At 33.8% G+C, this 13,012-nt stretch overlaps 1 protein-coding gene across 1 annotated transcript in view; it reads left to right on the forward strand.

Moving 5' to 3' along the window:
- Positions 1-2,130: 2,130 nt before the first annotated feature.
- The window catches only part of LOC117317910 (activin receptor type-1-like), a 34,621-nt gene continuing 23,739 nt past the window's right edge, over positions 2,131-13,012 (forward strand). Inside the window, exon 1 of the mRNA XM_033872876.1 lies at positions 2,131-2,222. Within this exon, the coding sequence (XP_033728767.1) occupies positions 2,168-2,222 (55 nt within the window). The 5' untranslated portion in view covers positions 2,131-2,167. The remainder of the gene's footprint in view (positions 2,223-13,012) is intronic.

The following is a 13,012-nucleotide window of genomic DNA, read 5'->3' on the forward strand; positions in this document are numbered from 1 at the left end:
TACGTATATTTTATTCTGAAAAAAGTAGGAAATTGCATTCCCTTGACAGTTAGCTCTGTAATAAATAATATATCATAAATGAAACATTCACAATTCGATTTTACTTTAAAACAATATTTCTGTGATTGATTTTTCCAATGTTCGTCTTACTTATATTCAAATGTCATAGCAATGTTTGCATTTACTACATTCGCCGGGAGAGTGTTCCATACATCGACAGCTCTCTGAATACTTTCCTAAAATTTAATCTCGAAAGTTGTTTTTTTAAAGATCTTGAGGTCATGCCCGCATGTTGAGGAACCATTCCTGATTTTGAAAATATCTGACACTTCACAATAATATTTCCCAAAAGTATTTTGTAGACCTCTATCACATCGCCACGTGATTTCCTATATATCTCTGTTGGTAGATTCAGTTTCTGTAATCTTGCGGAATAAGGTAAGTCCTTCAGCCCAGGTACTTATTTTGTTGAGCCGACGTTGAACATTTTCTATTGTTCTGATGTGCTATCAATAAGGTATTGAAGAGATGTCGATATCGTGATTTAAACAAATGTGATAGCTTTTCACTTGAGAAGCAAACAAAATACTATAACCTATCTAAAAATAAGATGACATTTGGCAACATTTTTCACTAGAAGACGTCTTTTGGCCAGCTGTGACTTTATGCAATTTAATTTCTTTATTTACGAATTTATTTCAGCCCACATGGGACAACAAAAGATACAGATACCCATAACAGAGAGGGGTCCAAAAAGACATGATTATTAAGATAGTATTTGTAACAAATACGTATGTAAAAATGTGATTATTATTCCATATGATGGAGTTTTATTAGTCCCCTGCCGTTTGAAAAACGGGGGGACTTTAGGTTTACCCTCCGTCCTTCCGTCTGTCTGTCTGTCACGCAACAGTTGTCCGGACAACTCCTTCTAAAGTACTACTCCGATCTTAACGAAACTAGGTATACATGATCAGTATAACATGTAGTTGTGCATCCCACATTTTTTTTTCAAAAAAACATTTTTCAAAATGGCCGCCGGCTTCTCATTGGTTGAGGCTTGTCCGGACAGCTCCTCCTAAAGTACTACTCCGATTTTAACGAAACTTGGTATACATGATCAGTATAACATGTACATGTATTTGTGCATCCCACATTTTGTTTTCGAAAAACCATTTTCAAAATGGCCGCCGGCTTCGCATTGGTTGAGGCTTGTCCGGACAACTTCTCCTAAAGTACTACTCCGATTTTAACAAAACTTGGTATACATGTTCAGTATAACATGTAGTTATAAAAATGCGAAAAAAATAGGTGCAGTCCTAGCTCAGGCAGGGGACTTTGTATTGCTGTTGCAATACTACCCATCCTTGTTTCATTTAACGACTGTATATATCATCATGTTAAAAGATTTTAACTTCTTCTTCTTCTTCTTCTTCTTCTTCTTCTTCTTCTTCTTCTTCTGTTATGTTATCTCTTCAAGAGACAAATTGGACATACATGTACGTCTCTGGCTTCAAGAACCGAAACGTTTATTTTTGCTAGTGATGCCAAATGGATTATTTATTTGTTTGTTTATCTATTTATTGATTTATTTTCATTTTGTTTTACATTATGTCGTTCTAAGCAAGCTACATTCGTTATTGTGGTTGAATTGAATTAAATGTCGACCTAATTGATGCTTAGAGTGTCTATTTGTATAACATTTTACAATGTAGTAAATAGTTGTTTGTAATGTACTTTGTAGATGAGGTTTAAATACACAACAACTCGATCCTTACCAAAAAGACGAGCAAATACTGTATTACAAAGTTTCAGTTAAAATAACTACTACGACAGTGTCATAGTTTGTTCAGATCTAGTCCTATTGGTACGTCACTGGCATAGTATTTTCTCCAGGTACACAAATTGCACTTATTTGGGCTCTGCTTTCAAATTGACATTTATCATACAGAATCCAATTTATTCCCGATTAAAAATCCATACCCTGTAGTCAACTAGTACATATTTCTAATTTCACAGAGACTAATATATATCATATTGTTACAGAAGTCTTCGATAAAACTCAGGTGTGCGTTTGAAATAAATATTCATGAGGGAACGTCATAATGAATATTCAGCAGGCAGTGGACCGTGAAGGCCTGCGAGTCGTATTTGACATGGCGGAGCAATGATGTCGGCAGTGGTGTACGTGTGGCTATTTCTTACAATTTCTTCGGGTTTTGGTAAGTATACCTTTGTATTTTAACTTACATGTTCTCCATTTTTATTTCACCCATCGAATTTTGTTACGACTATTGCCGTTCAGTGAATCCATTCGTTATATCCCTGATTGGAACTCTCGGTACGAGACGAGGTGCTCGCTTTGTTTACAAGCGGGTACTATAAGTAAGAGCAGAGCACATCCATTCATTTAGTGATATTGTAACGAATGTCTTATGTATAGCCGATTTACATATATCACGGGATGTCAAAATGTCAAAAGAATGTGAAGGAGTCGAAAAATATTGTTAAAAATTGGTTTTGAATTCATGAAACTGCGATAGACTTCATGTCACCAACTCGACGTCAATGTTCTGACTCGTGTGAGCGCTACGTTCTATCATAGAAAGTGTAGCATGCCAGTACACTGTATCGTTATGCCGGGCAAAAAAATACAATGAGGCATTTTAAAATCAAAACTGAACTTCTATTTAGAAGATTTGATGAATTTAACAAAGAGTATTTCATTAAACGTAGTATTATTGATTTAGAATTTAATTTTGATTTAGTAAAATACAAATGTATAAGATAAGAATGTATTACAGCCTATCAACACAGCACTGTTTTATCAAACAGACCATCTGTAGTGATTATTCCTGAAAAATCTCACATTATGGATGATAAATTGGGGTTTTGAACATGCCAGAAAGAAATTGGAAGCTTTATAATAATGAGTTTGTAAAATTCTACAGATACTCAAAATCTAATATTTCTGTGAAATTCTATAGATCCTCAAAATCTTATATATTTCTCTAATCTAATTAATCTGAACTTTGTAAGTAAAAGTTAATTGGATTCCACACAAGTTTTACATATCTTTCGAAATACTGATTTGAAGTTTGTGAAAAACAAAGCCACAGCTTGTAAATGGCATTTAAACATGATAAAATCATTTGATAATGAATTGAACACATTTGATTTCACTGCAATCTGTATAATTATATAAAACTGATACAAAATATTGAATCAAAATTTGATAAAACAAATCATCTTGGTGTGTTCATATATATCAGGAGACCTTGATGGTCCAAGAAACTTTCGCCTTCTGACAAAAAAAACAACAAAAACTGAATTTTGACTGATTAATTAACATTCGCCAGGCCATGTTGGTACATATTATTAGTAGATAAAATTTGTGCTACACTTTTATGTTCAACCCCTACCTATTAAACGAAATTGGCAAAAATTTATGACTTGTTTTCATGAGAGAAATATCCCTTATACAATGCTGCTAACAAGATATACAGTATAAGTAAATTATAATTCTGCAGCATACTATCAACAAAATCTGTACTCAATTTGACACAGACATCACAATATATAAATAATTACAGTAATGTAATATTGTGTATGTACACTATACTTAAAAATCCCATCACTTTATTTACGAATTGATATTAAGGACTCTGTTCTATCAAAAGATCTTGACACACTCTTTGAAGTATATACCCCTCCTCCCATATACACAAACAGTTACAAGATACAGACCAGCAGAGTTATCAGCTGTAATATAACTGAGAATCTTCATGCTAAGGTTTGTATAAGTCTGCAGGCTCAATTAACTGTTAGAATGCATGCATGTATCATGCACAGAATGTCTTGTGGTTATAGAATAAGATGAAATGAATACATGACAGCCATGTAGGATTTAAACCTTGGTCCCCGGTACTCTAGACCAGTGTGTTCCTTGGCTTTCACTCACTCAGGATGTGGCCATTCTGTCTCATATTGGGTGGAAAATTGGTGAATTTAAAAGGAAATTTTTAGGAATGAAATTCAAATTCATGGAATTTGGATCCAATATGAAATAATTTCATTAAGGAATAAGTGGGACCGATTATTGGCTCCTAAAACCGTATAACATCATGTAGGCATTCTTACCACAGGGCTAATTTTACTGGTTTGGGATGGGGCCTTTTTGTCTCATTTTGGTAAGAAAATTGATGAATTGGGAAAGATTTTTTTATAGGAGTAAACTGCAAATTTTGAGAATTTGGCTTGCATTTGAAAAATATTAATAATAATTGGTAGTGAGACCCGTTAACAGCCCCAAAAAGCCCTCAGAAACAGCCTTGTTCCAGGAGGAGTATAATACATTGTCCTTGTACAGTTTTCGGGTCCTAGTAGAGATGCCATGTGTATATTATGTCATCATTGACTCATGATGATATTAACTGTCAGCTAGGATAGACAGCAATGAAAAACATCAAAGTTTGTGATCTAGTCTCACGTATAACAATATTACTAATAATTATATATACTTCTATAAATAAGACCGAGAAATGGCAGGGGCCGCAGTGGCCGAGTGGTTAAAATGTCCCTACACTTTATCACTAGGCCCCCACCTCTGGGTTGCGAGTTCGAAATGCACACTGGGCAGTTGCCTGGTACTGACCGTAGGCCGGTGGTTTTTCTCCGGGTACTCTGGCTTTTCTCCACTTTCAAAATCTGGCAAGTCCTTAAATGACCTTGGCTGTTAATACAACGTTAAACAAGATAAACCAAACCAAACCGAACCTGAGAAATGGCAAAATCTATATATTTCCTAATGTTGTTTTCATATATTATATCAGATATAGTCTGATTTTCTTCAGTTTTCATTTGATAAAGCATTGTCACGTTGAGGTCAGTATTTTGAGATATTAACCTGATGTTATCTAATTTTAGAAACACTGAGTCAATATTGTGTTTATGATGTCAATCATTGTAATGTCACAATGTAAATTTCCTGTTATCAAGATAACTATAATGCAATTTCTCCCTTTTGCATTCAAGTTTCATATCTAATATAAAAATGAAGGACCTTGATTCGGTTAATATGGTGTTATACCGACCTCGCAGAATCCAAAATATTGACCTCAGTTTGGTTTGGTTTGTTTTTGTTTAACGTCCTATTCACAGCCAGGGTCATTTAAGGACGTGCCAGGTTTTGGAGGTGGAGGAAAGCCGGATTACCCGGAGAAAAAACACCGGCCTACAGTCAGTACCTGGCAATTGCCCCACGTAGGTTTTGTTAATTCTTGGTATTTGATTCTACTAGGTTGGTATAACAACATAATGAGTTATTACCACAGCAAAGGTCCATAATTGATAAATATTATTAAAGGGCAATTCTATTAAGTCTTTTTGTCATTTATTTTGCAAGTAACATTTCTCTGTTGTAAAACATTCAAATGGCGATTCATTTTTAGATTGCCAGGTTCAGTGTGTGATGTTTAATTTATTACGTGTTGAAAACTAAGATTGGTGTCCCAAACTTACAAAGTGTTTTAATTCTAGTGTTTCTGGTATAGGCCAGTAAACTGATCTAATATTTGAAATTAAACAAATATATATAACATCTTCTTACAAATGTACCAAAATCATTTTTATGGAAAAAGAATGGCCATGAAAACAGTTTTTTGGTGCCAGTTGGCCAGCATTAGGAATCCTCTGCTGAAAACAACATGTGACAATATAAAAAAAATGCTTATATGAAAAATAAAGCTTTTGTATTTGATTTGATAATGCCAGAGTGCCAGAGGTGTACTATATTTGTATGCAGACTGATGAAGGCAGGTTGACATTATATATTGTTGATAATTGTGTCCTGGTATATTATCGGTCTGTTAAAGTGGACATTCTGGGTCATGTGATCTTTTCAGTACCACTGTTGTACATTTTGTCGAGAAAAACAAATTAACAGTACCTTTGCTCATGATAAAACAAAATAATTATAGGGATGAAAAACCTGAATTATAACTATAGTGTACCACTCTAGGTAACTAATTAATTGCATGGTATCCTAGCCTAATTAATCAAGAATAAAAATATCTTTGCTCATGATAAAACAAAATAATTATAGGGATGAAAAACCTTAATTAACTATATTGTACCACTGTAGGTAACTAATTAATTGCATGGTATCGTAGCCTAATTAATTAAGAAATAATTAACGATGATTCGTGTATTATTGCAGGATATACAACGAGGACTCGGATATTTTGCAATTAAATTAATAACTCAGGCCTGCCTGAGTTATTAATTAAAATTGCAAAATATCCGAGTCCTCGTTATATATCCTGCAATAATACACGATTCATCGTTAATTATTTCTATTCTACCATGTACTGTTTAGTTCTGAGATCGACCTTTTTCTAATAGAAAAACAGCAAAGAAACCCCGGGAAAACCTTGTAATTTATTTCTTGAGTATTGCATTATTTGTTGATGAAATATACAGGCAATACAGTACTACGATCAAGAGCATCTATCATATGGCATTGATTTTGAAAATTAAAAAAAAAAGAAAAAAAAGTGGGGGCCTCCGTAGGATTCGAACTCGCGTCGTGATAAAAATATATTGAAAGACTAACCCATTAGCCCACTCGGCTATAGTACCTTTTATGAAACAGGTGAATATTAGATATTTAAAATTGTAACAGCCGTGACTCACGAGCGTGTATTATTGGCACGAGCGTGGGTTATTGGAAAATAATACATGGTTTTTAACCAATCAAAACTGGCGTTACATAGCAAACATGGTAGAATCAAGAATAAAAATATCTTTGCTCATGATAAAACAAAATAATTATAGGGATGAAAAACCTTAATTAACTATATTGTACCACTGTAGGTAACTAATTAATTGCAAGGTGTTGTGGCCTAATTAATCAAGAATGAAAATAACTTTGCTCATGATAAAACAAAATAATTATAGGGATGAAAAACCTTAATTAACTATATTGTACCACTGTAGGTAACTAATTAATTACATGGTATCATAGCCTAATTGATATGGAATGTCAATTTAAAATAAGGAGGGAATTCAAGGTACAAAAAGTGATCAGGGTATCGCAACTCACTGGAATTAATTGTTCTCAGTGTATAAAGTGCAGGTGTAAAACAGGTGTGTAAAGTTTATTTTTATTCAAAAATTGGATCGTCATGACAACATGTTGATAGGAAATAGCATTTCCTCGGTAACCAGATACCCTTACCATGCACTAAAGGCAATATTTGAGTAAGGCAGGTCTAACTACACAGTACACATATTGGATATATATATACTTCATAATTAGATTTTTTTCCAGTGGGAGTTTGGGTTTAATAAAAACAGTGAAATTTGATCTGAGAGCACCTGTGAAATGCAAGTTAATAATATATCTACTTTAAGGTGATGCATTTAAATTGTACAGCAAAAGTTTCAAAACAACACCTGCTGTAAGTGTGGGCTTCATCAATTCTTAATTAATGGTTCATATCACTTCAGGTGTTTGTATATGGTGTTTTAAGGCTTGAGAATATTTTTACACTGCAATGTGTGTGTTTCTGTTTGGAATCCACCCACATAGAAACAGTTCTTGTTACTGAAATATTTTTTAGAGAATCTATTTGCAATATAAAAACTACTGCCTGAAAATAGGTCTACATAGATAATTTAACAAAGACTCGAGATTTAAGCACTTTTATAAACAAAATGAGAGTAAGATACAGTAGAATTGAAATAAATTTAACTGCATTGTACAGCTGTTTCAAACTTTCAGTCCGACCAGGGACTACTTAATCTTTCTACCTTTCTGTATTGTACATCCAAAATCATAGATATTTGAATCATCCTCGATCCTAGGCAGAAAATATAAAAATAAGATTCATCCTGGATAGTAAATATAAAACGGTGAGTTATTTCTAGCAGTACATATAAAAGGGTGAGTCATTGTAGGCAGTAAATATAAAAGTACGAGTCATCGTAGGCAGTAAATATAAAAGTATGATTCATCGTAGGCAGAAAATATAAAAGTATGATTCATCGTAGGCAGTAAATATAAAAGTGTGAGTCATCGTAGACAGTATATATAAAAGTATGAGTCATTGTAGGCAGTAAATATAAAAGTATGAGTCATCGTAGGCAGTAAATATAAAGGTGTGAGTCATCGTAGGCGGTAAATATAAAGGTGTGAGTCATCGTGGACAGTAAATATAAAGGTGTGAGTCATCGTAGGCAGTAAATGTAAAAGTGTGAGTCATCGTAGGCAGTAAATATAAAAGTGTGATTCATCGTAGGCGGTAAATATAAAAGTACGAGTCATCGTAGACAGTAAATATAAAAGTATGAGTCATCGTAGGCAGTAAATATAAAAGTACGAGTCATCGTAGGCAGTAAATATAAAAGTATGAGTCATCGTAGGCAGTAAATATAAAAGTATGAGTCATCGTAGGCAGTAAATATAAAAGTGTGAGTCATCGTAGGCAGTAAATATAAAAGTATGAGTCATCGTAGGCAGTAAATATAAAAGTATGAGTCATCGTAGGCAGTAAATATAAAGTGTGAGTCATCGTAGGCAGTAAATATAAAAGTATGAGTCATCGTAGGCAGTAAATATAAAAGTGTGAGTCATCGTAGGCAGTAAATATAAAAGTGTGAGTCATCGTAGGCAGTAAATATAAAGTATGAGTCATCGTAGGCAGTAAATATAAAGTGTGAGTCATCGTAGACAGTAAATATAAAAGTGTGAGTCATCGTAGGCAGTAAATATAAAAGTATGAGTCATCGTAGGCAGTAAATATAAAAGTGTGAGTCATCGTAGGCAGTAAATATAAAGTGTGAGTCATCGTAGGCAGTAAATATAAAAGTATGAGTCATCGTAGGCAGTAAATATAAAAGTGTGAGTCATCGTAGGACAGTAAATATAAAAGTACGAGTCATCGTAGGCAGTAAATATAAAAGTATGAGCCATCATAGGCAGTAAATATAAAAGTACGAGTCATCGTGGCAGTAAATATAAAAGTGTGAGTCATCGTAGACAGTATATAAAAAAGTCACATGTAAACCATTCTAGGGAGTTCATAATGAAGTGAACCAGTTTTGCATTGCATAATTTATATTGTATAATTTCTATTGTAATACATATTTTTAAGAACATTACTGAAATGAGATATACATGTAGTACTCTTTACATATCATAAGACTTTAAGCACATAATTTTTTATTGTGGTCATGCAATGTTTATTGTATTAAATTCACCACTTAATTATGGTATGTACATGCATTATGATCCTATGGAAATTATAGTATGTATGTGTTGCATGCTCCTATGGAAATCTGAGTCTTGCAGGAATCTATAAGGCCGTGCATTTTGTTTTTGGGGGGTTAATTTCAATAAGGACGAGTTCAATTACTTAAGATAAGGATCATCCACATTAAATGATTAATATCTTGGGATATGTTTAGGGGCCTGCATTCGTACAGTTTGTGAGAATCAAAAACTCGCAATCTTGTGAGTAAATCGTGTAAGAACGTTATACTAGCTTGTTTGAACTTGAGATGGGACCATACTCATTGCTCTAGTGCCCAGTCTTGGGATTATTTAATTTGGTGACACAATTTGGAACATAAGCATTTTTTCTTTCATCTTGTTACAGATATTATAGCTTGGCAAATACATACATGAACCATATATATACAATTATAATTAATATCTGTTCCAACTACAGTTATTGTGTGTTACAGTTGTGACTTCAACGGCAGTTTCAAGCCAAATAGAAATATATTTCTAAATGTTTGATAAAATTCTGTTTCTGTTTAGTTGATGGTTTAATGCAAAATAATTTTGAAACGTATACCCACCTGAAGATTTATTTATTAACCAGTGTAAGGCGTTTAGGGCGAGTGAATAGCGTAAATAGTCAGGCACCAGCCTGATCAAGTAGTCGTCTTCAGTAGAAACATTTGTTGACATTAGAATACACTGTTTGATCGGTATCCTGTGAACAAACACGTAACAAAGGCGAACCGTGTTTGCATGAGGCAACCCTCTCTCCTGGTGCTTATGATCGTTTGTGCAATGTTCCTGTTTACACCGTCACACGTATCAATAGATGTGTTCAGGTAATTTCGTAAATGTAAAAGATACATGTCATTTCTAGGTGTGACTGACAGATACTTCATATTCTTCAAAATGTCTGGTTCATTAAAATTGTCTGGTGTAATTTCCAAACCTTTTTAAAAAAAATTGAAAAGCCAAGGATGTGTCCGATTGAAATATTGATTTGTCATACATATTATGTAACACCAGCACAGGTGGACTGCCAGGATTTATGTGGAACCGAGTTACGATTCTCCTCTCCACCTGTGTGTCACGACCAATATTGGGTGGATATAGACTGAATGATCTAATTATTTAGAAGAGACAGATAATTGATTCAACTGGAGATTGGTTTTTTGTGTGAATCAATATAATCACATTCTAATTTTACATTTGTGAACATTTCTTTGACTTGAAGAACAAATTTCATCAATTTCAGGAGACTGATTTTGTGTATCAGTGTATAATATCACATTGTAACTTTTCATTTGTAAGAATTTCTTTTACTGTCATTGGAAACCCACGAGATTCTGCTCATATTTATTTATGTCCTGGACACAACCAACATCGTAGAGTATCGTAGGGGCCGCGGCGGCAGAGTGGTTAAGGTGTTCTGACACTTTATCACTAGCCCTCCACCTCTGGGTTGCGAGTTCGAAAGCTACGTGGAGCAGTTGCCAGGCACTGACTGTAGGCCGGTGGTTTTTCTCCGGGTACTCCGGCTTTCCTCCACCTCCAAAACCTGGCACGTCCTTAAATGACCCTGGCTGTTAATAGGACCTTAAACAAAATAAACCAAAGGTTTCTGACGATGTTCTTTGACCTGAAGAACATATTTCATCAATTTCTGATCATTTAATTTACTGTTCAAAAAGACCAATCTACTTTTTTGATTAATTTTTTTTATCAAATTGAAAATCCATCTTGCCAAAGTAGACAAATATAGTCCTGTTTTCATTTTGTCCGAATTTATGACATTAGAGAAAAGCACCTTCATTTGGAATCACAGCAAAGATAAGTTTTTTGTCATGAAGAAGCGGTACATACATATTTATACATCATGTAAAGTCTGGGTATAGTAGGCCTGCCCTTCATATTGTTAACCCATTGTCAATCCCTCGCATTTGGTAGGACTATCAAATAATCCTTCTTTCAAGAACGTGTGCTAGGATCATCAAATGTGCTTTAGCATGTATTTCTAATCACTAATTATGGTTACATATGGCCGGTACTGGAAGTTGGCAAACAAGTTTTAAGTGTTGTCATAAAAAAGAGAAATGGAAAAAAAGTTGATGTGTTTATGGTACCCTACGGTTTCTCATATTTGTTTTTGTTTAGTTTTGTTGCTTGCGACGATGGCGCAAAGAGAGATTTAAGTGTTACCTTTCTTGCTACGTAATCTACGTCAGCATTTCACTTTTAAGGTTTGGCTACTTAATCTACGTCAGCATTTCACTTTTAAGGTTTGGCTACGTAATCTACGTCAGCATTTCACTTTTAAGGTTTGGCTACGTAATCTACGTCAGCATTTCACTTTTAAGGTTTGGCTACTTAATATACGTCAGCATTTCACTTTTAAGGTTTGGCTACTTAATCTACGTCAGCATTTCACTTTTAAGGTTTGGCTACTTAATATACGTCAGCATTTCACTTTGAAGGTTTGGCTACGTAATCTTCGTCAGCATTTCACTTTTAAGGTTTGGCTACATAATCTACGTCAGCATTTCACTTTTAAGGTTTGGCTACGTAATCTACGTCAGCATTTCACTTTTAAGGTTTGGCTACATAATCTACGTCAGCATTTCACTTTTAAGGTTTGGCTACATAATATACGTCAGCATTTCACTTTTAAGGTTGGCTACATAATCTACGTCAGCATTTCACTTTTAAGGTTTGTGTTTAGATCTGTTGCTCAAAAAGTAACTATAACCAAACTTGGTATATAGTTTGATTGCATAGTGAACATCTCAATACAGCCCTCATTTATGGAATGATTTATGGTCGACTGACTGTGGGATGCTGAGAAGCTGGACTTTAAAGTTTATAGTTAGTTCAGTTTCTCAAAAAGTATCATTTTTTTTCAATCGAATCTGAAATATACAAGTAGTTCGTTGTTGCATGGACATCTCAACACATCCTACAGATAACATGAATTTTATTTATTCATTTATTTTTTTTCGCTGTATTTATGGGGTAAAAACCTTGATTTTGAAAATTGATATAAATCGTTATTGTTTCTCAAATTTATTTTCAAATAGAAGTTTGTTGCCAAATGAGATCTATAATAAATCGGATATATTTTCATCTCACTTTTCATAAAGAGCGATTTTTGGGGTCAAAATGATTCATTTATGTGAATTTCGAGAATTAGTGACTTAGCGAAAATTGATATTTGTTTTGCAATGTATCAATATTCACACATGTCTATAATGTATACAGGTTGCTTTGATCCATACTATCTATAAAGTGATCAGGAGGTTTATTGTGGTAGTTTCTGGAAAAGATACTGAAATTTTAGCAAATTTTGGCTTTTGCTTAAAACTTATACTATACTGACAAAGTGGGACAGGTGAGACATAATTAAATGTAATTCTTGTCATGCACATAATACATTAGCAATCTTCCAGCTGACCACCCAAAAGTCAATTAATGATACAAATTAATTTCATGAAATATTTATAACTATAATATGAAACAAAGCTAGGACATACGGTAAGCTTATTCATATCAAATACTATGTTTATACATGCAAGTTTATGGGTTGAATCCAAATAGAATCAGATCTATAGGTACTTTTCAATTTTCTTTCAGTGGCAGTATATTTTTTGAAAATTTTCCAGACATTCTGTTATACTGGAACAATAACCTTAGAATAGCTTGATATCTTTTGAAATCATGAGTCATTGTCAA

The sequence above is a fragment of the Pecten maximus genome, chromosome 19 (assembly GCF_902652985.1).
Source record: "Pecten maximus chromosome 19, xPecMax1.1, whole genome shotgun sequence".
Lineage (NCBI taxonomy): Eukaryota > Metazoa > Mollusca > Bivalvia > Pectinida > Pectinidae > Pecten > Pecten maximus.